Source organism: Nicotiana attenuata, unplaced genomic scaffold (genome assembly GCF_001879085.1).
Source record: "Nicotiana attenuata strain UT unplaced genomic scaffold, NIATTr2, whole genome shotgun sequence".
In the NCBI taxonomy this organism is placed as follows: domain Eukaryota; kingdom Viridiplantae; phylum Streptophyta; class Magnoliopsida; order Solanales; family Solanaceae; genus Nicotiana; species Nicotiana attenuata.
In genome coordinates, this window is record NW_017672619.1 from 48,981 (window position 1) to 75,094 (window position 26,114).

The 26,114-nt window shown below is 34.6% G+C and overlaps 1 protein-coding gene and 1 pseudogene across 1 annotated transcript; both read left to right on the forward strand.

Moving 5' to 3' along the window:
• The first annotated feature begins 308 nt into the window (after nt 1-308).
• On the forward strand, nt 309-11,712 carry LOC109213877 (annotated as a pseudogene).
• Nucleotides 2,384-5,061, forward strand: LOC109213876 (premnaspirodiene oxygenase-like). Its single transcript, XM_019377714.1, has 2 exons — nt 2,384-3,422; nt 4,072-5,061. The coding sequence occupies exons 1-2, from the start codon at nt 2,517-2,519 to the stop codon at nt 4,690-4,692; spliced, it is 1,527 nt and encodes a 508-aa protein (XP_019233259.1). The 5' UTR covers nt 2,384-2,516; the 3' UTR covers nt 4,693-5,061.
• Nucleotides 11,713-26,114: the final 14,402 nt, after the last annotated feature.

Genomic DNA, 26,114 nt, shown 5'->3' on the forward strand with positions numbered 1-26,114 from the left:
TCGCCTAAGATTTTGCACATCATTGATGCATGTAATTCAATGTTTAACGATTAATCATGCTTGGACAGTACATTAAAGTCTTTGTCGTTATTCTATTGATATCATGTGTTTAAATTATTACAATTAATTAACAACTGGTTTATTGTTTTCATGAGCTGGCGATAAATAAATATAAGGCTGGCAAAATGTCTTTGTCTCGAATGCAACTTTCACTTACTTTATTAAAAATTTGCATATCTTAGTATTATAATCTTGTTTGGAAGTAAAGCATATACTATTACTTGTGGATTATTTTCTCTGATATATATTGGGATTATATATTAGGCCAAAAGAAAGCCTACAAACAAAACTTGAGAGTTGAATATGTAATGGAGTTTACATTACATTTGGATATCTAATGGAGTTTCAGATTCCATTCAACTTTATCTTCATATTCCTTTTCCTGTCATTCCTCTTTCTACTACTTGGGGAATGGAAGAAATCAAGCAAGAAAGTACTGCCTCCTGGTCCATGGAAATTGCCTATTTTAGGAAGTGTCCATCACTTGGCATTAGAAGGTGGACTTCCCCACCATGCACTTGCAAACTTGGCCAAAAAATATGGACCTGATCTCATGCACCTTCAACTAGGTGAAATTTCTATGGTTGTGGTTTCTTCTCTTGACATGGCGCGAGAGGTACTAAAAACTCATGACCTCGCTTTTGCATCGAGGCCTAAACTATTGTCCCTTGAGATAATTTGTTACAAGAGTACAGCCATAGCGTAATGCGTAAAGTTTGTGTCACGGAACTTCTCTCTGCAAAGAGCGTTCGGTCCTTTAGTTCTATTAGGCGCGACGAGGCTTGTCGTCTAGTGCAACATATCCAGTCATCAACACCGAACGAGCCAATAAACATTACCAAAAGGATATCATGGTATGAGAGCTCCATCACTTGCAAAGCAGCATTTGGAGAATTGTTGAAAGACCAAGAAAAATTCAAATTCATTGAAGTACTAAAGGAAGTGTTAGCCTTAGCAGGTGGCTTTAGTGTGCCTGACATTTTCCCTTCAATCAAGATTCTTCATTTCCTAAGTGGAATGAGGGGTAGAATTTTGAATGCTCACAAAAGAGTAGATGCTATTGTTGAGGATGTTATCAATGAGCATAAAAAGAATCTTGCAAATGGTAAAGCAGGCAATGGTGCATTAGGAGGTGAAGATCTAGTTAATGTTCTACTAAGACTAAAGGAGAGTGGGGAACTTCAAATCCCAATCACCAATGACAACATTAAAGCAGTTATGATTGTAAGTGTTCTTGCTCCCCTAAAACTATTCTTATCAACAAAATCATGGCTTGTTTAAATTTGGTCTCCCAGTTATTGTATATATTTTGTATGTTTTCTACACCCGACATACAAAATATATACAATTTGTTTATGTCTTCTTCTCCGAGATTTAATCTGAAATTCCAACCAAAACCACCTCCAATCTTCACCAAATTCTCTAAAAAATGAGATATAAACTCCAAAGATATTCCCAATCATTTGCAATAACAGCAAATCCAAACAAATAATAATTTCAACTAAACTCGAATTTTTGGACCAAAAGCAACTTTTGGCTAAAAAATTGAAGGTGTTTGGTCAAGACTTTNCTAGAAGTAAAGGTAGAGAAATAAAATATAAATAATGAAAGAAAATATATTTTAAAATTTCAAAAAAAATTAAAAAGTAAAAATAAAATTAAAAAAATTAAAAAAATAGAAATAAAAAGTTATAAAGAAAGAAAAATAAAAAATAAAAATAATGAAAGGGAAATAAACTAAAAAGCAACCTTGTAATTACACTGTGTAAATTACCACCAATTCTCACCTCCCCCTTGAGAATTGGAGAGTGTAATTACACCCCTCCAATTACACCCAATTCCATGCTGACCAAGTAATTACTTGGCCAAACAAACATGCCAAACTGTGTAATTACACTCAATTACACCCAAATCCAATTCCTAGGTGGCTTTCCAAACAGGCTCTAAAAGTTTGGAACTGTAGATTCGCATAAGATTTTCCATATGATTGCCTGCTCTAGTTTAATGGTTATTGCATCATGCTTTGACATTAAATTAAAGACTTCGTCGTCCTTATTCTATTGATAATAATCAGGTGTTAATTCATTATTAATACAACCAACAGCTGGTTTATTGGTTTCACCAAACGTTGTTAAACAAATGTAAGTCTAAATAAAGGTCTTTATCTCGAATTCAACTTTCATTAAGTTTATACCAAAAGAGGTAATGACTTGCACGTATATTCATAGTACTATCATATTTATGGGAAAATGACACTATATAGCCGCTCTCAAAATAATAGCCGAAAAAATATATATTTTTTTGTATATATACACATTCTGTATGTTATATACAAAAATTATACAAATTTTATACTACATTTTTTCGGCTACCAAATATAATTGGGATTATACATAGGCCAAAAGAAAGCCTAGAAAAGTACAGAGTACCAACAAATACACCTCTTTTGCTTGCTGATGGAGTTTCAGTTTCCATTCAACTTAACTTTCTTATTCCTTTTCCTGTCATTCCTCTTTCTACTACTAGGGGAATGGAAGAAATCAAGCAAGAAACTGCCTCCTGGTCCATGGAAATTGCCTATTTTAGGAAGTATCCATCACTTGGCATTAGAAGGTGGACTTCCTCACCATGCACTTGCAAACTTGGCCAAAAAATATGGACCTGATCTCATGCACCTTCAACTAGGTGAAATTTCTATGGTTGTGGTTTCTTCTCTTGACATGGCGCGAGAGGTACTAAAAACTCATGACCTCGCTTTTGCATCGAGGCCTAAACTATTGGCCCTCGAGATAATATTTTACAAGAGCACAGACATTGCATTTAGTGCTTATGGTGATTACTGGAGACAAATGCGCAAAGTCGCTGTCTTGGAACTGCTCTCTGCCAAGAATGTTCGGTCCTTTACTTCTATTAGGCACGACGAGGCTTCTCGTCTCGTACAAATTATCCGGTCATCGCCAACCAACGAGCCAATAAATGTTACTGAGAGGATCTTATGGTACGAGAGCTCCATGACCTGCAAAGCAGCATTTGGAGAATTGTTGAAAGACCAAAAAAAGTTCATTCTAATAGTAAGGGAATTGACAGAATTAGCAGGTGGCTTTAGTGTGGCCGACATTTTCCCTTCAATCAAGATCCTTCCTTTGCTAAGTGGAATGAGGGGTAGAATTTTGAATACTCACAAAAGAGTAGATGCTATTGTTGAGGATGTTATCAATGAGCATAAAAAGAATCTTGCAAATGGTAAAGCAGGCAATGGTGCATTAGGAGGTGAAGATCTAGTTGATGTTCTACTAAGACTAAAGGAGAGTGGGGAACTTCAAATCCCAATCACCAATGACAACATCAAAGCAGTTATGATTGTAAGTTTTCTTACTCATAGGGAAAATCTTCAAATCATTCCTATTACCAAGAAAATCATGGGTTTTCTTTTCTTTCGTTTTGTTTGTAAATAACCAAGCCAAACCTTCAAGCTAAACATTTCCATCCTAGTAAACAGAACTTCTATGGAATTACAAGCTAGTTACCAACAAGTACTGTGATAAAATGAACGAGATCATTTCACACTTAAGGAGAGGTCTCGAGTTTGAGACTTGATAATAAAGAATATAGGGACAGTTTCCTCTTTAATGGTTTTTTATAACCAAGTCAAATCGTTATGCTAAACGAATTTCTCCTAGCAACAAGGTTTCTTTCGTTAATGGAATTACAAGCTACCTACAATAATTCACATATATTGTTAGTTACTTAGATGCTTAAAATATTATTGCACAATATAATAACCACATAACAAGATGCATCAACTATTCACCTAATATAGAGGAGATTGAACTTGAGGCTTAAAAAATTCCCAGGCCTTTCAGGACGTGAACACATGTAACAAGTGAACTAGCCATTTGACTTTCTAGACAATAAAATAACTTACTAAAGAATGCCTTGAACTATTGATATGTACTGCCTTGTTCGATATATTTAATTAGCTCGTTCTTTATTAATTTTTAATAAATGTAGGACCTGTTCTCTGCTGGAACAGAAACTTCATCAACAACAACAATATGGGCCATGACAGAAATAATGAGGAACCCAAGAGTGTTTGCAAAGGCACAAGCTGAGGTAAGAGAAGTATTCAAAGGAAAAGAAACCATCGACGAGGACAAAATTGAGGAGTTGAAATACCTAAAACAGGTTGTTAAAGAAACCTTGAGACTTCACCCACCGCTCCCTCTCTTGGTTCCAAGAGAGTGTAGGGAGGAAACAAACATCAATGGATACACTATCCCATTGAAAACAAGAGTCATGGTTAATGTTTGGGCAATTGGGAGGGATCAAAAGTATTGGGAAGACGCAGAGGAATTTAAGCCGGAGAGATTTGAGCAGAGCTCTGTGGATTTCATGGGGAATAACTTTGAGTTTCTTCCTTTTGGTTCCGGAAGGAGAATGTGTCCTGGAATTTCATTTGGTTTAATAAATGTCCACCTTCCACTAGCTAAACTGCTCTATCATTTTGACTGGAAACTTCCTAATGGTGTCAAACCTGAGGATTTGGACATGACTGAGTTTACTGCAATAACTGCAGCAAGGAAGAGTGAGCTTTACTTAATTGCCACTCCTTACCATACTTCTCAAGAATGATATTTGATGAGGGTCTTTTTCTCCTTTTTTTGGTTCTTTATGTGTTTCTGCCCTTGTGTGAATTATGTATTTAATGATACACCACACCCTACTATCCAGTATATCCTAAATTTTTAACTCTGTAATTGTCGTTCATTGAATTCAGGGCAGAGCTCCTACCAATGTCTTTGAACTATCAGCTTTTTGTATTTTCTTTTTCTACCCTCTCCCCAGGAGCTCCAAACTCGCAACCTTAGAGTTAGAGGTGGAGAGTGTTTACCACTTACAGCTTGTTTGGATGGTTGTTCCTCATTGTATCTTATTGTATTATCATGTCAAAACAATGTTTGTTTTGATTGTTTCATTAAAATTAGTTGTATTGTATTGTTACATCCATTGTTCCGGAACAACGAAAAATCTCCCTTTTTGAAACAACCGATTTAATTTGATGTGGTGGGATTGTTTCCTATTTTTTTTTTTTTCAATTACGCCCTAACTTATTACTCCACAATTCTATTTTACCCTTTACCCTTTTTTCTATTTTAACTCCAAATCTCCAACCTATAACCTACTTTATTTTTTCCAGAACTTCTGCCGCCAACGTTAAAGGTGTTTTGCCGCCTTTTATTTTATTTTTTCTCCTAATTTGTTTTTAACTCAATTCTAATTAGGTGTGCTCCTTTGTTTTGCATTCTTCTGTCTCGCTCCTTTGTTCTACTTTCTTAAGGTGTGCTTTTTTCTGTTTTGTTTTTTAAAATTATTTTTATGCATAATTTTTGATAAATTTAATATTTAAACAATTGAGGATATTTTAGTCAACTTATCAGTTACAGTACAATACGATACAGTCAAACCAAACAGCAAAATATTATTTAACCACAACAAACAATACAATCTATCCAAACATTATATTTATAAAACGATACGATACAATACAATACGATACAATACATTATAAAATGACGGGGAACAATGATCCAAACAGAGTGTTAAGCAACCCCCTCTTGTCAATTGTCAGCTTGTTTCAAGCTTGTATATATCAGCTTGCCTATACTTGTGCAATATATTTTTGTGACATTCAATAAGTTCACTGTTACCTATGGGATCTGACATTTGTATTTTAACAAGCTTCACCATCCAAAAATTATAGGAAATTGCTTAGTCATTTTTTACAATCTATTTAATATAATAATATCAGACATATCAATAAGCCCTTTTGTTATTAAGAAGTTCAATATATTTTATCACGGCCTTCTTCAACAAGTGCATTTCCCAGAATCAAGCACATGGGGACAAATCAATGCATGGCTAAGCTAAAACTAATACACATTTCTTGTGGACTTTATAGATGAATTTCATAACTGGCTGAAACTCCAAAGCCAAAGTAAATACCACGAAAAAGAATGTCTTGTTTGGTCCGAATTGTTCATGATAACAAGTGTTTGGTTATCATACAGGGGAATCAACCAAATTATCCTTAGAGATCCCAGCCCACCCTGGGAAAGTATTCCCTCCAGTACCTTTCCCTCAAGTTTTATCCAATACATCACTCGATTTCTCACACGTGGCGCCTATAAAATTTAAGGACCAGATTTTTCCAATACTCAAAGTTCACACAACCATGAACTACAGACTACCCCTCTTTCTCCTTCCTCTCCATATTCCAATAATCAATGCCATCGCAATTCTATAAATAAAGCAGTGACATAAAACACAAGCTTTTGATTTCAAACAGCTTTGCTCGGCTTGCCGGAAAACACAAATGATAGTGTCCTAGGAAAAACTTGCGAAATTATTGAAACACCAAAATAAAATACAGAAGAATTATGATTTGCAATTTTTGCAACCATTTCGTAGCTTCTGAAACATTACAGCTCAGCATATTGAGGTTGAAATATTAAATCTTTTTCATTCTAGAAAGATTTGCCCCTGGAATATTATATGAAATAAAAAGAACTACTTGTATTTACAGGAACCCAAGAACTCACCGAATTTAGAGAAATGGCAGCGAAAGTGGCCTGGGCGTCTTCTTCAACAGTATCGGAAGCAGCCGTAAAAGTTGGAATTGCCGGAAAATTAGTGTTGGTGGGGTGGCTTTAGTCACTGTAATGTAAAGGGTGAGGAGAAAGAAGGGAAGGTTGTCTCAAGTTAGTGTATTGGAGAAATCTGGTCCGTAGATTTAATATGCGCCACGTGTCACCAATCAAGTGATGTATTAGAGAAAACTTGAGGAAAAGGTACTCGAGGGGATACTCAGCCAACGGGGATTTTACAGGATCTATATCTATTATTTATTATAAATATTAGTAAATTTTTATATATAAATTTATATTTTGGGTCTAAAGGACTGGCTTCAGATGACCCCTGGCAACAACGAATTATGTTAGTCATATATAAATTATTGCCTTCCTTGACATAAGAAAATATATTAATATAGTGGTAAAAGAGATTAGAAAATTAGTTTAGGTTATAGGTTAGATCTCGAAAGTGAAGAAGTTTTATGAGATTTTTTCATTCCTATACATTATTTGAAACTTTATTACCTTTAATGTCTATGTTTAGTTAATTATCCGGCATAAACAAGTTTTGTTTACGAAATATATACAATCCACCTTAAAAGACTCCCAATCCATTATTTGTGCCTTCAATCAAGAGATTTAGTTACACCCTTTTCCTTTTTTCCTCTCCTCTCTCTCCTTTTCTCTCCAGATTCTCTCTTTCTCCCCATATCTTCGACAGAAGCTATAGATCTTGCATAGAAGTGAATTTAAACATACAATTTCTTAGACAGACGAAAATTTCCACCACATAAATGGTGGCAACGGGCAAAGTAAATAAAGCAGTGATATTGTGATCAACCCGCCACGCAAACTAGAGTATTCTATCATATGGGCAGTGAAGAAAATGTAGAAGCAGGGTGTGCCACTTAGAGATACTCGTTTCCTTAGATTCTCATTTTGGCAAGTTGTGTGTTTTTTTTTAAGGAGAGATTTCAATCAAACTCAATTGGAAAAAGTTTTATTNTGTAAGTGTTCTTGACTCCCTAAACTATTCTTATCAACAAATCATGGCTTGTTTAAATTTGGTCTCCCAGTTATTGTATATATTTTGTATGTTTTCTACACCCGACATACAAAATATATACAATTTGTTTATGTCTTCTTCTCCGAGATTTAATCTGAAATTCCAACCAAAACCACCTCCAATCTTCACCAAATTCTCTAAAAAATGAGATATAAACTCCAAAGATATTCCCAATCATTTGCAATAACAGCAAATCCAAACAAATAATAATTTCACTAAACTCGATTTTTGGCCAAAAGCACTTTTGGCTAAAAATTGAGGTGTTTGGTCAGACTTTTGGAAGGAAAAAAGTGCTTTTGAGGAGAAGCAGAAGCAGTTTTGGAGAAGCAGAAAAAAGTAGCTTCTTTCCAAAAGTACTTTTTTGAGAAGTACTTTTGAGAAAAATACACTTAGAAACAGTTTTTTAAAGTTTGGTCAAACACTAATTGCTACTCAGAAGTGTTTTTCAAACTAATTAGCCAAAACACAAACTGCTTCTCACTAAAAGTACATTTGAGAAAAACACTTTTGAAAAAAAGCACTTCTCAAAATAAGTTGATTTTTGAAGCTTGGCCAAACTCGCTATCAATCTTCAGCCATTTTTTTCCAACTCTTCTCCAGAAAATTGGCCCTTTCTTCGTTTTCTCCTTTTTGTTCACGTTAGAGCTTTGGCCGAATTTTTTTTTTGAAAGATCCAAATCTGATTTTCTCCTTCTTTAAATTTACGAAAATTCGCTGGGAAAAACAAAGCCTCGTCCGTTATTGAGATGTAAATATGATTTTTCTTCAGATTCAAGCCACAAAGTTTAATTTCGTTAATGTTGAGAAAAACGAAACTTTGCTGGAAAAAATAAAGTTTTGCCGGAAATATTAATATTTTAAATTTTCTTCTTCTTAATGTTAATGTTGTTACTATTAAAAGATCCAAATACGGTTCAAGAAAAGAATGAGGTAACAAAGTTTTTCTTTCTTGTTCTTGCTACTTTTGGACAACTTGCAAGATTTTTGTTATTTTTGGGCTGAGGAGATAGCGATCAGTGCAACTTACATGATGTTCTGTGCTTCTGTGCGCGAGTTATTATGTGGTGTTGGGGCTGCTCGTTTAAAGACTTAAAGGGGTTGCTGAACATAGTTGTTTTGGGTGTTTACAGTGAAGCTTGGTAAAGCTCTCCATCTTCTCATTCCACCATATCCTGTCAATTAAGTCTTTGGCACCCATAACAATAACAACACACGCTCTCTAAAGAGGTGGGCATAACACACTATGCCACATCATCGAATTGTGTTTAAATGACACATTCGAGATGTGGTTGGAGTGTTCAAATGGAACGAGCTTAAGATGAAGTGTCAAAGTGAAAAGTGAGAACAACTTTAAGGGGCTGTCGAGGACAATTTTAAGTATTAAGAATATTTCTCCAATTTCATTAAATAAGAAACAACCGAAGAAAGAAGAAAAAAAGTAACTTTATATAAGAAACATCGAAACATTATATCCTAAATATCTACGTATGTCGGATTGAGTTGGGTGGAATGGAGGAAGAGCAGGGAGAAAAAGGGGAAGATTGGAGTCTAATACATTATTTTGTATAAAAGGGAAGTCCGGTGCATTAAGCTCCCGCTATGCGCGGGGTTCGGGGAAGGGCCGGACCACAAGAGTCTATCGTTCGCAGTCTTACCCTGCATTTCTGCAAGAGGCTGCTTCCACGGCTCGGACACGTGACCTCCTAGTCACATGGCAGAAATTTTACCAGTTACGCCAAGGCTCCCCTTCTAATATATTATTTTGTATATAATTGGTAAATCGTATATCAACTTGTAGTAATTAAGTTAAAACTTCAATCATGAGGGTAAATAAGTTTTAAAAGTAGTATAGTTAAGTAAAATCTCTAATATTTTTCTATGACGGTAGTATCCGGGCCAACTTCTACGCACCTTGACTAATTTCACCAGGTATCTATTATCTCCAACCAGCATAGATACCAGATAACCCGGTCCACCAACACTTAGACAGATAAGAAAAAATAACTTAATGTTTTTGTCTCCATTGATTTGAACCCGAGGACTCATACTTCTCCATCTACTTCATTTAACCTGACTTAAGCTCTTTTAACCTTCAGGAATTACATGCAATGACCTTGAAAATAGATGGTCTTGATTTTGTATCCCCGCTTGTTCATAGGCAAACCTTTAAGGTCAAAAATCAAAAGTGTTACCCATAGGACAAGGGAGGGATAACACTTATTAAACTTGAAGTTCTGCCCATAGGGCAAGCGGGATCAATGAATCAATAGTAACATTGAAGTATCCTCTTTGTGCAAATCACCCTTTACCTTCAATTAACTAAAATTTATATCTTGGTCCTTTTGTATGGAATACTTCGACTAGTGTAAGACTAGTTTAGAACTATGTTAGCCTCAAATATGGAGTAACAATATAAATATTATATATACGGTAATCGTGGTATATGAGCCAACTTGCCCCCACCTCGACTAATTTCACGGGATACCGGCTACCTCCCACCAGCATAGGTACCAAATAATTCTGTCCACCAAAACTTGGACAGATGAGAAGAAATCACCTAGTGCTTTTTCCTCGCTGGGATTTAAATCTAAGACCTCACGGTTCTCAACCCACTTCATTAACCACTAGGCCACACCTTTGATAAAAAAAAACAAGGCAAATCAAATATGATATAAGAATTGAAGGTTTAGCACTTAATAGTTCGTCAAGAAAAAAAAAAGAATACAAATATGGTATAATACATCGATTATTGAATGTTTAGCACTTAATAATTCATTAAATTTGTGAAAGTATGTACTATCGGAATAAACTGCTTAGTTGATACTCCTTTTCATGTATGACGTGCTTTCATTTGCAATCCGTTCCAAAAAGCATCACAAATTTCTGTATTATGAACTCTTCAACTTGAAATTTTATATTTTACCCTTAATCACATGCTCTTATATATAGCAATAGAAATGTCATGACATAATTAAACCACAAGTTTTGAGGATACTTTTTGTTATATGCTAAAAATCCACCATCATTTAAAATGAAAAGGATGATGTATAACTCATGCTTTATAAAGTATCGATAAATGTAGGACATGTTTACTGGGGGAACAGAAACTTCAACATCAACAACAATATGGGCGATGACAGAAATGATGAGGAACCCAAGGGTGTTTGCAAAGGCACAAGCTGAGATAAGAGATTTATTCAAAGGAAAAGAAACATTCGATGAGGATGAGATTGAGGAATTGAAATACCTAAAACAAGTTGTTAAAGAAACCTTGAGACTTCATCCTCCGCTCCCTCTCTTGGTTCCAAGAGAGTGTAGGGAAAAAACAAATATCAATGGATACACTATCCCATTAAAAACAAGAGTCATGGTTAATGTTTGGGCAATTGGGAGAGATCCAAAATATTGGGAAGACGCGGAAGAGTTTAAGCCAGAGAGATTTGAGCAGAGCTCTATGGATTTCATGGGGAATAACTTTGAGTATCTTCCTTTTGGTGCCGGAAGGAGAATGTGTCCTGGGATTTCATTTGGTTTAATAAATGTTCACCTTCCACTAGCTAAATTGCTCTATCATTTTGACTGGAAACTCCCTGATGGTATCAAACCTGAGGATTTGGACATGACTGAATATTCTGCAATAACTGCAGCAAGGAAGAGTGAGCTTTACTTAATTGCCACCCCTTATCACCCTTCTCAAGAATGATATCTGATACAGCGGTGAAGGTCTTTTTCTCCGCTTTTTTTATTTTGGGAGTTCTTTATGTGTTTCTGCCCTTGTGTGAATTATGTATTTATTAATGATACACCAAACCCTACTATCCAATATATTGTGGAATTGCAATGGTCATATATTAAATTATGAAGGGTTGTCATCTTGTTGGAAGCTTGTATATATCAAGCTTACCAATGCATATGCAATATATTATTGTGATGTTCAATAAGTTCAGTGTTATCAAATGGGGATTGACACTTGTGTTTTAACAAGCTCTACCATCCAAAATTATATGAAATTGTTTACTGATCTTCTAATTCATAAAATTAGTCATAGCAGTCAGCCCTTTTGTTGTTAAGAAGATACAAAATTGATCTTTTAATTCAATGGGGGCTTCAAAAGTACAGTGTGGAGCAATGATAACTCAAGAAATTGATACACAAACATACTAAGAAAGGCACTAAAGTACAAATGATTAGACTTGTTTCAATGAAGCAGAGGCTCTGCAGAGCACTCCTGCAGTGCTCTTTATTCCTCAAATTCGGCCATTTCAAGCTTGAAGCTTGAAGAAATATAAGGAGAGAAAGAGAGAAAAAAAAAAGAATAAGATTCGTAGGTTATAGAGAGAATAAATAAGACGTAAGCTTTTCTTAAAATTTGGCTATATAATGCCAATTTTTTGGGGCTACCTTTGTCAAAATAATTTATGGCTGTTATAAAATAAAGACTGTAAAGTAAAGACAAGTATAAAGAGAAACTGATGTATTATTCGAATTCAAACTGATGTACAAATTGAACTGAAATCTCTTCTATTTATAGAAGAAAGGAAGTTGCTGTGTAAGCTGCTACTGCAAGCTGCTGTGTAAGCTGCTACTATACCAGATATGGATAATCTTCTACTGGGAGTAATGTTTATCCATAACGGAGTACTGAAAGGATAAGCTCATTGTACCAGGTATAGATAATCTTCTACTGGGGGTAATATTTATCCATAACGGAGTACTGAAAAAATAAGCTCATTGTACCCGGTATGGATAATCTTCTACCGGAGTAATGTTTATCCATAAAGGAGTATCGAAATGATAAGCTTATTATACCCGGTATGGATAATCTTCTACCGGGGGTAATGTTTATCCATAACAGGGTATCGAAAGGATAAGCGTATTATACCCGGTATGGATAATCTTCTACCGGGGGTAATGTTTATCCATAACAGAGTATCGAAAGGATAAGCTTATTATACCCGGTATAGATAATCTTCTACCGGGGGTAATGTTTATCCATAACCGGGTACCGAAGTGATAAGCTTCTTCAGGAGGCTTATTTTCAATAGAGTACCAAATAGATAAACATATTTAAGGCGGAGTCCCATATGGATAAGCTTCTTCAGGAAGCTTATTTACAACGGAGTACTAAACGAACATCCATAATATAATATATTTATAACACTCCCCTTGGATGTTCATTTAAAAGATAATGTGCCTCATTAAAACCTTATTAGGAAAAACCCCGTGGGAAAAAATTCTAGTGAAGGAAAAAGAGTACACATATTTAGTAATACGCATTGCTAGGTGTCTCATTAAAAACCTTATAAGAAAAACCCTGTGGGAAAAAGCCTTAGTAAGGAAAAAAGAGTGCATTGCGTATTTTACTCCCCCTGATGAAAACCTTGTTTCAAATATTTGAGTCTCTGCATTCTAATCTTGTATCTGCATAACCAATACGAGTTGCACCACTTTTGTTAGCATTAGCAAGATACATAAGTGCATAGCAATTGCAATGAGATAGAGTATTTCAGGACCAAGGAGTTCCTTATCCTCTCCTGGAGGTCAGAACGGATCCTTATTCACTTCAGGTGATCGAATACCCATTGGTGTACTTAATGCGTGCGCTTTGTCCATGTAAAAGCGTTTAAAGACCCTTTCTGTATAGGCAAATTGATGGATAAAGATCTCGTCTGCTAAATATTCAATTTGCAGACCAAGATAAATTTTTATTTTTCCAAGATCTTTCATCTCAAATTCTTTCTTAAGATATTCAATTGCCTTTGGAGCTCTTCTGGAGTTCCAACAAGATTTATGTCATCAACATAACAGCAAGTATAACAAATTATAATGACATTTTCTTTATAAAAATACATGGACAAATAACATCATTTATGTAACTTTCTTTCAGCAAATATTCACTGAGGCGATTATATCACATGCGCCCAGATTAATTTAAATCGTACAAAGATCTTTATAATCTGATCGAGTACATTTCTCGAGACTTTAAACTATATGCTTTAAGCATTTTAAATCCTTCAGGGATCTTTATAGAGATTTAATCAAATGAGTCATATAGACTCGCATTTAAATGATATGACATCTTCAGGTGTCTGGACTACTGATCCGATCCTCACAATATTTTACAGTATTGTGCACTATATTGTGTCAAATATATCGTCGACGATCATTTTGTATCGGTTCCTAAGTGACATAACTTGTTGAGATCTCATCACTTTCTTTATTTTCCGGTACCTCAGCTTCTTCTGGAGTTCCATGAAATGTTATGTTGTGAGCTCTTCTAGAGCTCATTTCCTCCTCATTATGATCATTTTGATCATTAGCTCCTTATCATTTTTCAAGGATTGTTACCTTTGTAACCGATTGGTCTACCACGCTTCATGCGTACAGTAAACTCTATCCTTCAAGGACTTTAAATTTTAATAGGAGCATTTGCAGCTGAAATATGATATTTGATTTTAGATCAGCAAATGCTTCTGGCATTTGACTTGAATTATCTACTAAGTAAGGATCATATTAATGATAATTCGATTCATATAGCATATTTTGCAGCTGTTTATTCCATTCCCCAAATGTTAGAAAAACTAACATATATCCCCAATCTTCTTTGGGAAACATATCTTTGTGCATTGTGGTAGAGAAATTAATCATATACCACACATCAACAGATAGTAAAATATTTGGTTTCTGATCCTAAACCAATTGTGAGGGAAGGACTTATCATATATTGTTGGTCTGATGCATACAAGTGCTACTATATGCAATTTAGAAAATTTTAGACCAACACATGAAGTTTTGTTCTCATAAACAATAGTTTAGCCATTAATAGGAGGTATTCACTGCTAAACTAGCTTGTATATAAACCAACATTGTCAAGATGAACTGTCTTGATTTCATAATCTGAAAATTATGCTCTTAAGTGAGAAAAGCAATTTCAAATGCTAAACTGCAGGTTGACAATAAACATACATGTAACAATCTTATATATGCATCTATAAGTGGTTCACATGATAGGTGAATGAGCCCATATTCACCTTTTATATATTTCAGAATCAGGGGTCTTAGTCCCAACTTTAGCTGGTATAATATATATATATGTACTTACGCTATATTATGCACTAAGTATAAGTGTATTAGGTAATACCGTATCGAATATAGCTCATATATATATATAATATATGTACTTACGCTATATTATGCACTAAGTATAAGTGTATTAGGTAATACCGTATCGAATATANAAGTAAGTATTGATTTAATAGTTATCAAAATATAAAATTTACTGTGATTACATCTCAATGCAACTACTAAAAATATTTGATGTGTCACAGTCACTTCGTGGGTCAATTTGGCCAAGATGCTGTATATACGGCATTTGATAAGTGGTTCAAACAATTTGTAAGTATATCCTTAAAATATTCTAACACTATGTAGGTAAACAATGTTTGGAAGTTATGCTAACTTATGAATTTTGTTAACAATATGTAGGTAAATGATCCAAATAATGATGTAAATCAATTTTTGAAAGATATATCTTGGGGACCTGGTGTTGAGGTCACAACATATTCCAAGTACGTTGTGAATGGTTATAAGTTTCATACAGAGGATTGCTCTAAAAATAAAAAAAGCAACAACAGTGGGGTGTGGGTTCAAGGTGGTGATGGCAACCAAGTTGGAGATATTGATTATTATGGTGTGCTTAAAGAAATAATAGAACTAGAATATTCAGGTTGGCCATTTAAGAAAATTATTCTCTTTAGATGCAAGTGGTTTGACCCAAATCCAACAAGAGGTACGAGAGTACACAATCAATACAACACAATTGAGGTTAATCATACGAGGGAGTATAATCGCTATGATCCTTTCATAATTGCACATAATGTTAGGCAAGTGTATTATGCTCCTTATCCATTGAGGCAGAATAAGTCCGCTTGGTGGGTTGTAATCAAAACTAAGCCTGTAGGTAGGGTCGAAGTCGAGAATGTGTTGGATGTTGCATATCAAAACGATATCTCCAGTGTTCACCAAATAGTGGACGAACTTTTAGAAAATGATTTGGAACATCCTGAACACATATTGGAAGAAGTTGATATAAATGAAGTAAGAATTATAGAAAACAAGGAAGAAGAATCAACTGATGAAGCTCAAACTAGTGAGGAAGAAGAATTCTCTGACGAGGAAGAAGAATTCTCTAACGAGGAAGAATACGTCGATGAGCTTTAAAAAAGTTGGTTTCTTCGATAACTCTCGTTTATAGATAGTTTCCTTATATGTTTCAATCTAAATATGTATTATATTATGCAGATGACAGGCAAGGGTCGAGGTAACAATGAAGGTAGTGGTTCTCGGGGTCGAGATAAGGCTAGGAAGCAAAAGAGGAGGGTAGAAGATACTACTCATCAATCTTTTACACCCTCTTCTGATTTGCCTATCACTATGCCACAGCCTCTACCCCATGGCTATACTGAGCTGCCACAGCATCACCAGCCCTACACCTTCGTGCAGACCCCGGGTGTTTCTTCACAGGGCCATCGGTGCGTCCAACATACAGTCCACCTGCCTCACTACCACGTGGATCCCACCCAGCAGCATCACATGGATCGCATCGATCCATGTCACAGCCACATGGATCACAGCCATCAGCGTCACAGCCAGTCGGGTCACAGCAGTCAGTATCACAGCCACTTGCGATCCGTGCAGCTATGTCGCAGTCACAGGGATCACATCTATCTTCATCAGCGACTCCACCTATTGGAGGACGAGGAGGTGCATTATGATCAGTATGGCAGGATCATCATAGTCCCTGAGGGTGATGGGTAAGAGTTATTTGTTATTTTTATGTTTATTTTTTTTGTACAGTTTTTACTAAGATATTAATTTGTTTTATTTATTAAATTGCAGGTTCCTCCCGAGTAATATTACTACGAGGATAATCACCAAAGCAACCAGAAAGCTTTATGATGCCCCTTATGCGTCTTGGCGTGAATTCCCATTCTCACTGAAGGAGGCAATTTTCAATGAATTTAAGGTATAAATGTTCTTTTAAGCAGTATAATTATTTATATTTATGATATTTTCATATAATATTTAACTTTTGAAATACAGAGCAAGTGTGTATGGGAACACCAGTATAGCGCGGACGTGGCTGCAAATTTTAATCTCAAAGCTCGCAAGCGGTTGTCACATTCTTTCTCCATAGCTAGACAGCTGAACCAGAAGCCTGGCTGGTTGCTTCAGGAGTTTTGGGATGATTTGCAAAGACAATGGCTTACTGCAGAGTTCTTACAGAAGAGTGAAAAGGGAAAGAAAGCTCGCGCATCTGAGAAGGGAGGATCCTTGCACACTGGAGGTGCGGTCAGCCAGGGGACAATAAAAAGAAGAATGGTACGTAATTGCTTAATTTATTTTAATTTTCAAAGTATATCTATTCTATTTATTAATTAAAATTTATGAGTTTTCAGGAAAAGAAGTTGGGTCGTCCGATGAACCAAGATGAGTTATTCAAGGAGACTCATATTGTGAAGAAGAAGAAAGAGACGATGAAGAAAGGTGGGTCGAGGGACGAGCCTCGACTGTACATGTAAGTTTTCACTTTTCATTAAGTATTTTCATTTACTTTTGTATAAATTTTGAAATACTAATTCAATTTACTTTTTCTTATAGGATCGCTTCAGAGTTGAAGCTGAGGAATTCATACGCAGCCAGCCACCTAATAAGTCGGACGCGTCATTCAAACTTTCGGCCGAGGATGTTGAAAGACTATGGACGCGGGCTGCAGGCGGTCCAAAATGGGGGAAGGTATACGGCCTTCCTACTAAGACATTCCATCGCTATAGGTGTGGAATGCAAGGAATAGGGACTTCCTCGCAAGTCGAGCAACTTGATGGGGAGAGCCTCTCCGCTATGCGGGAGACTGTGACAAAGCTCACATCCGAGCTAGAAGCGTCCAAGGAAAGAGAAAAGCTTAGAGATGCTCAGTACATTGGCGTGGTCGCTCAGTGCCAGGGCATGCAAGAGCAGATCAAAAATCTCCTAGCTGGATCTTTTTCGATTCCCCGGTCTCGGCCATCATCGCCAGAGGCTGCCCGTCCCCGTGCTCGTTCGTCCCGTCCTCCAAGTGGCCGTTCCTCCCGTCCTCCCCGTGATCATTCTTCCCGTCATCGACAAATAGACCCTTCTCAATACCGTGATGATGATGAAACTTCATCAGAGGGTGATGATAATGATGTACCAAACAATCATTGAATTTTAGACAATTTGAACTAGACAAATACAATTTGTTTTCCATTGGGTTGTAATAAGAGTTAACTTAGTTTGGTAGTTCTATTGAAATTTACACTTTCTTGGTTTTAATGTAGCTTTTAATGTTGTTTTTGTGTTGTTGTTGTTGTTTTTTGGTATTCTTATTGGAATTGTTGTTTGAATTGTTGTTGTTGTTGCTTGTTAGGGTTTTGGTATGACTGGCAGGTGGTGTAGCTGCCAAAACAGGCAGTTTCTGCCAAAATAATACACAGAAAAGCGACCAACTTTGGTCTCTATTTGGTCGCTTTTCACTTTCAAAAAAAATAAATTTCTGGAGAATAGCGACCAACGTTGGTCGCTATTTACCCAGATTTCTACAAAAAGCGACCAAACTTGGTCGCTATTTCATTAAAAAAATAAAATTTCTGGTGATATAGCGACCAAAGTTGGTCGCTAAAGTATAAAAAATAAATTAAATTCATGTATTTAGGGACCAAAGTTGGTCGTTAGTTTAATAAAATAAATAAATTATTGAATAAAAAAGCGACCAATCCTGGTCTCTAGTTTTCAGATTTTAAAATATAATATTTGGATTAGAGACCAAAGTTGGTCGCTTCTTAATGATTAATAATAAATAAATAAAAAAAGTATTTTATATTTAGAGACCAACTTTGGTCGTCAAATTTATATTATTAAATTAATAAAGCGACCAAAGTTGGTCTCTATAGTCAATATCCGGAATATTTGGTCCATTTAGCTTAGAGAAATTAGCGACCAACTTTGGTCCCTAAATAAAAGAGACCATCAATATAGCTACCAGGTCCGTTTGGTCGCTTTTTGGTCGCTTTTTAGCCTAAAAGCGACCAACTCTGGTCGCTTTTTGCTGTCGCTTTTAGGCGGATTTCTAGTAGTGTCAAAAGCCTGTCTTTAGTGTATAGTCTGTTTTGTATGGCTATATAAACAATGAATAGCCATTTAGGACAACTATCATTGTTACATAGTACTCTTCTCCATGGAACCTTTGTGAATTCACCCCTTAGCTTGTTATAGACATCTCGGATGGAGTAGCTATTCCCATTCATCACCTCTGCCACATTGATGTTTGCTTCTGTCAAGTATTTCCCTGCTCCTAGGATTTTTTTTGTCAACCATGCTGCCTGTTTAGCTTCAACCATCTGCTTCTTTAATAGGGCTGTTGGGTTTTGGATGTGTTTAATTAATATTAAAAGAGGGTGAATGGGAAATGGAGGGAAATAAAAGTTTTGAGTGAAATTTTAAGTTCCTCCCCCTTGGCAAATGGGCATTATCCCATATTGGAAGAGGAAGAGGTTTTTTATGGGTATATAAGCAATTGCTCTTCTTCTAGCTCTTAAATAGTTGAGAAGAAGGCAAGCCTCGCTCCGTCGTCGTCGTCGCTCGCTCGGCTCGGCTTCGGCTTCGGCTACGGCTACGACTACGGCTTCAGCTTCGGCTTCGGATTCGGATTCGGATTCGGATTTGGTCAAATGATCGATTGATTGATTAACTTTTTGGACCAAATTTATTTGTTAATAGTAAAATATCAACAGAAATGTTATTAAATATTTGTTTTAATAACAAATATTAATATTAAATAATTAATATTAAATCCAATCCNGGAAGCAAAAAGAGAAGGGTAGAAGATACTACTCATGAAACTTCATCAGAGGGTGATGATAATGATGTACCTAACAATCAATGAATTTTAGACAATTTGAACTAGACAAATACAATTTGTTTTCCATTGGGTTGTAATAAGAGTTAACTTAGTTTGGTAGTTCTATTGAAATTTACACTTTCTTGGTTTTAATGTAGCTTTTAATGTTGTTTTTGTGTTGTTGTTGTTGTTGTTGGGTTGTTGTTTGGTATTCTTATTGGAATTGTTGTTTGAATTGTTGTTGTTGTTGCTTGTTAGGGTTTTGGTATGACTGGCAGGTGGTGTAGCTGCCAAAACAGGCAGTTTCTGCCAAAATAATACACAGAAAAGCGACCAACTTTGGTCTCTATTTGGTCGCTTTTCACGTTCAAAAACAATAAATTTCTAGAGAATAGCGACCAACGTTGGTCGCTATTTACCCAGATTTCTACAAAAAGCGACCAAACTTGGTCGCTATTTCATTAAAAAAATAAAATTTCTGGTGATATAGCGACCAAAGTTAGTCGCTAAAGTATAAAAAATAAATTAAATTCATGTATTTAGGGACCAAAGTTGGTCGCTAGTTTAATAAAATAAATAAATTATTGAATAAAAAAGCGACCAACCCTGGTCTCTAGTTTCCAGATTTTAAAATATAATATTTGGATTAGAGACCAAAGTTGGTCGCTTCTTAATGATTAATAATAAATAAATAAAAAAAGTATTTTATATTTAGAGACCAACTTTGGTCGTCAAATTTATATTATTAAATTAATAAAGCGACCAAAGTTGGTCTCTATAGTCAATATCCGGAATATTTGGTCCATTTAGCTTAGAGACCAAAGTTGGTCGCTAATTAGCGACCAACTTTGGTCCCTAAATAAAAGAGACCATCAATATAGCTACCAGGTCCGTTTGGTCGCTTTTTGGTCGCTTTTTAGCCTAAAAGCGACCAACTCTGGTTGCTTTTTGCGGTCGCTTTTAGGCGGATTTCTAGTAGTGTTACCAAGTATAATACCCAAAGCATTAATATTTTATGTTCGTATTAGAAAACATCAAGTATATATTAAAAGATATTTTAATATTAAATAAAACTTAAAACGATATAGTACTACTTATAGAAAAAAGTATTTCTCTATATCTCAGCTTGTTATAACAACTTCTAAACTAAGATATGGTCCAGCCCAATAAAGTACTTCATATATATCCATTTCATGATCTCAAATATTTTCAAGTATTTTAAATTCTTACCACCTTGAAAATGATCTTCACATATTGACATTCATCCAAATCGTGTATCAACAAACTAACTTATTTTTGTAGAAGTACCAAGTATCATAACAATCTTATCCTAATCTTAAATATTATACCTAATCATAATATGTACGTTAGAAAAAAATATATTGTGAGATCACGATCATATATTTAAAAACATTTATAGATATTGAATTTTGTTAAATCGCAAAGAATAGATAATATAAGAATGAGTAAAGAAATTTAAATTAAAGCAGATTTTGTCACTTACTTCCTGAACCATCTTTTAGTTTGGCACGATCAGAATCCCATTAACATAGCTAGGCAGCATTACGTTGTTTGCCAACTTACTCTTTAATTCTTTCAGATTGTAACTCATTGATCGATCAATGAAACTTATCATTGATCTGCACTCCATTTAATTTTGATCTTTGTTCTAAGAACATTACAAATTTTCCTGACAAGTTCTATAATTCGCTTCCCCCGAGAGTATTTTTTTTTTCTTAGTTCAAAAATGACAACCCCATCAAACACATAATTCTCAGCCTTCATCCACGTACCAAACTAATCTCTTTTACAGTTACTATTGTGCTCATCCTCTTGTTGCACAAAACAAGTTTTGCGAACACATAACAGCAGTAAGAAATATAGTATAATTTTTCGCAGCACAATTCCACCCCTCTTTCTTTCATTTCCGTCGGCAAGTTTCCACGGAGCAACGACTTACAAATGTTCATTACAACCTTAAAAAACGTAAGTACTTACCATCTTTGCTAACATTTTCTGGAATCGAAACGTTAGATGTCCCTTCCCAAGCATGTCCTATTTTGTTACCAACCTTATAGGAGATCCAATGAAGTGGTGTATTCCGAACTTGGAGCCATATCTCACTGATATTAAATATCGCGGGAATTACTTTCAATAGCCGGCTTCGAGTTAGTTTCCCAAACAAGTTTTATTCCAATGTTCACAGGCTTCAACTTCTCAAAGGAGTCTACCAATTAAGTGAATGCACCCTATCAGAAAAGTAGATACAACGTTTGTAGCACGGAGACATTTCAGGCTTCCAAGCAGAGATGCTTTCTTCAAAACCAAAACCTGACACCGCTTCATTATTTAGGTCTTCAAAACGTGTTGAAGCAATTGTGTCTTCTTTTGTTTTTTAACTAAAGGGTAAATATGTAATTCGACTTTTAAGTTGAGGGGTTCATGCTTTTAATATAACACTAGTTTTAGGGTACGTGCCTTGCGCGTGTATCCCATACTGACAAATATAAAATTTTGAAAATAAAGTAAATAATAACGTACTTGAGTTACAAAAAAAAAAAACTAAATAAAAAATATAATTCATGAAAGTGGTGAATATTGGTTTTTAGCCGTAATCTTCATTTTGTGTTTGTGGCGTTCAATTTAATTTTTTTAAATCGTAATATGTAGAAATTAGGAGAGTGTAATTGGAAAATTTTCTGCTTTCTTCATTGATTTTCATTGTACAAGAACGTGTATATATACAGATATTCCTTGCTGAAAAAGAAAGACTGACCAATGAAATATTGTACACTTGTAAGAATTTTACTAGACTAATCATCACAAAAATAACTAACTATTATTCCTATACATGTGAATATTTCTATCCGTGTGAGAAACTTCCAGAATTGTGAAGCTCTTCATTATTCTTAAATGAACGGCCAGGATCTAATCCATCATGAATGTCTTTGTTGCTTGAGATGGTGACACGTGTCTCATTCTTTGACTTCACAATTTTGAGATCAGATTGAAGACCATTTGTTTTCTCCGCCAAATACTCTGAATGTTTCTTTTTCTTCTTCATCTGCTTTCCTCTTCTTCTCTTCTTCATTTTCATGAGACAAAACATATTTAGAACTAAAATCAAGAAATCGATTCTCAACATAATATCATGTTTGTTATGCATAATTCATTTTGGAATTCATGAACTAAATTTTGAAGGAAGACTCGTACATAAGAGAGATTTTAAGAATAACTTCGTGCATTTCTTCGTGTTATGCCTGTCATTGCCTTTTTTAAATAATTTTTTACAGAATTTTCCCAAAAAATTATCTCTTAAAACAATAATAAAATCATTAATTATAACTAAATCCAAATTAAAAGACAAATATGCCATAGTTTCCGTCTAAAAGTGCTTGTGTTGCTAGGAAAATAGAAATATATGACAGACAAAATTTCTTTCGAATAAATATTTTAATTGACTTCAAAGTCTTAATATGAGGATTAGCCGCACATATATCTTGTAAAGGAAATAATTTTTATAAAATAAAATTTAATTGATTTTAGAGCTCCAAATTTTAGACTTTCTATCTACTAAGGAAAGATTTAATAATTATATTTTAGTTATTTTAATGTCTAATTATTAGGAAATAATTATTAAATAAGTATTTTGTTCGGTGCGAACTCTATTTTAAAGAGTAAAATAGGGGCACGATATTTTACTAAGGGTATTCATGCTTTTAATTTAATATAGTAAATATAGATAATAACTTTTTTTTAAAATAACATAAACAATTATTTAAAAGATGTATTTGCATTAAAAATAACAAAAAATTACAAGTTCTTGAAAATGATAAATTTATGATTAATTTTATAGCAATTATTCCTTCGGTTCATTCCATTACTTAAGCTTAATTATAAAAAGCATTACTGAAATAGTATTTGACTGAAAGGTAAAAGAAGTCCTTCTAATATGATACTTGTTTGTTTGTAATATTTGTGTGATACCCTTTGCATGAATTTTGGAGTAATATCAGTTTTATTCAAAACGTGGAGTATACCTTTTTTCTCACTAAAAAGATCTAGAAAATATTTTAAATATTAGGAGTTATTATCAAATAAGGAAAGATTTACCACCAAATTTAATTGATCTTAAAAACCTAAATATTAGGAGAATAATCAAATTATGATTTTGTCTAATACGGGAGAGCTTTTTAAGGGGTAAAAAAGACGAACGATATTTCGTTAAGGGGCTTCGTGCTTTTAATATAGTATAGATAGATAGATTAGTTGATGTGTATAAAAAAATGAGGGTGGATCTACGTATTGTTGTAAACAGGTTTTACGGTGGTTTATGGTGCTTTACAGTAGTTATTGCTATGACGCTCCTATCTTTGCTACTACTAGGGTTTTTTCGTCTTCCTCTTAATTGCAAAATGAATTTGTTAGGTTTATTGTTATCTTGACAAATTGACGATTGAGTTTTATTTTTTTATTGTATTTGAAAGTCATATTTCAAATTTAAGCTCATTTGAATAGATTAGACGTTGAATTTTTATATCTGGAAAACTTACACTTTAGACAAAAAGTCTTAAGTGCATGCAAAAATTAGCTGCACTTTCGACCAATTAAGAATTAAGTGCATCTTAAGTGCAATTTTGTACTTCAGACTAAAAGAATCTTAAGTGCATGCAAACATTAGCCGACACTTTAGACTAAAACACTCTTAAGTGCATCTTAAGTGTGCAACTTCATACGCAAATTATTCTAACTTCAGACCCACTAATTTTAAAGCGGGTAAACTTACAAATTTTTGTACAATAAGAATATAACTTCAATAATGACCCCAAAATAGAGTATGTATGCAAATTCCCCGGAGAATAATACTTTACTTCTTAAAAAAACCCAAGGGTTCTCTTTTTTCGTTTACTGAACACAGTAACCCATAATATTAAAAATTTGAGAAATTTCACAAACCACTATTGTTTAGTAGTTATTAGCTAGCTGTAGCTACCATTTACTATATTACTTCCTATAGCTATGTTTTCAGTTTTGCTAGAGTGTATTCGATGTATTTAAGCTACTGTATTCATGAATACAGTAGTAAAACTCAGCGTGAAACAGGGGAGTACAGATAGGCAATTATTGTATTCGACTGTATTCACGATATGTAGCGAATACAGTAACGTAAATAGCGTAAATTATGGTCTATTCAGTTATTTTTAAACGGAAAGTGAATCAATTAACACAAATAGACTCCTAATATAACTCAACAAACTCAATTATAAATCTGAATACATAAATACATCTGAATACATAAATTATATTAATTAAAAAAAATACATGAATACATTCATGGAATATAGCGAGACAGTGAATACAATAAAATACATGGAATACAACGAGATACATTGAAATACAATAGGAAAAAAGGTAACAGACTCTTCAAGTTGCTCAGCCCCAAACTCCGTCTTTGTTCAAGAATAACCCTAATGTCGTCTCGTCGATAGCAGATTTCGAACCTCCACTGTCAGCCCCAATTTACCCTATGTCAGATTTCGATATTGATACGAAAGAGGATTGACATTAATAGAGAGAAAGTGGAGAAATAGAAGGCAACTTTCCTACAAGTAAAAAAAAGAGGGGAGAGTTTAATCTTTTTCTTTTTATAGGTTTTAATCCAATGAAAGAGGGTTTGTTTAGCATAGCCTCCATTTTCTTTCAGCCCCAATTTATCTTTCAGTAGCAGATTTCGATCCTCCATCTTTCTCTCTAGGGCTTGATTTCGACATTGATTCAGTGCCCCAGGCCACAGACAATAAAAATTTCGTTCGACAATGGAGATGAATCAGTGGACAATCATGGTTGTATTCATGGAGAAAGACTGGGGTTGAGAGAGAGAGAGGGTGGAGAAAAATCTGAAAGAATGAGAGAGAAAAATAATACAAAGCGTATTTTATGGCTTAAGGGTAGGAGGTGACCATAACTAGATATTTGGCTATAAAAATCAAAAGGTAGCTATGGAATATAATTTTTTAAAAGGGTATTTATTTAAAATAAATAAGTACCAACCTTTGTTACAGGAGGTAAAAATTCCTAAAAAATTACCTCCCTTATGGTTATCAACACTGTTATGAAATAGAAATAGTCTTTAGAAGAATTAACCCAAATAGCCACCCACCTTATCTCTTAAATGTAAATTAGCCAGTGAATGTATAAAATATATGTAATTCATGTATAATATATGTATAACTGATCACGCCCAACTATGCCTTATAAAAGGACAAAGCGGTCGCTGCAAATATATTCCGGTTAACAAATTCAGAGTCGAATCCCACAGGGAATTAACCTATCAATCACTGCTATTGGACTTACAGAAATTTACGTATTCAATCTTTGCAAATATTTGAGTAATAGATTGGATGTTCACTAACTAAATATTACGTAATGAAAATGCAATAGTTAA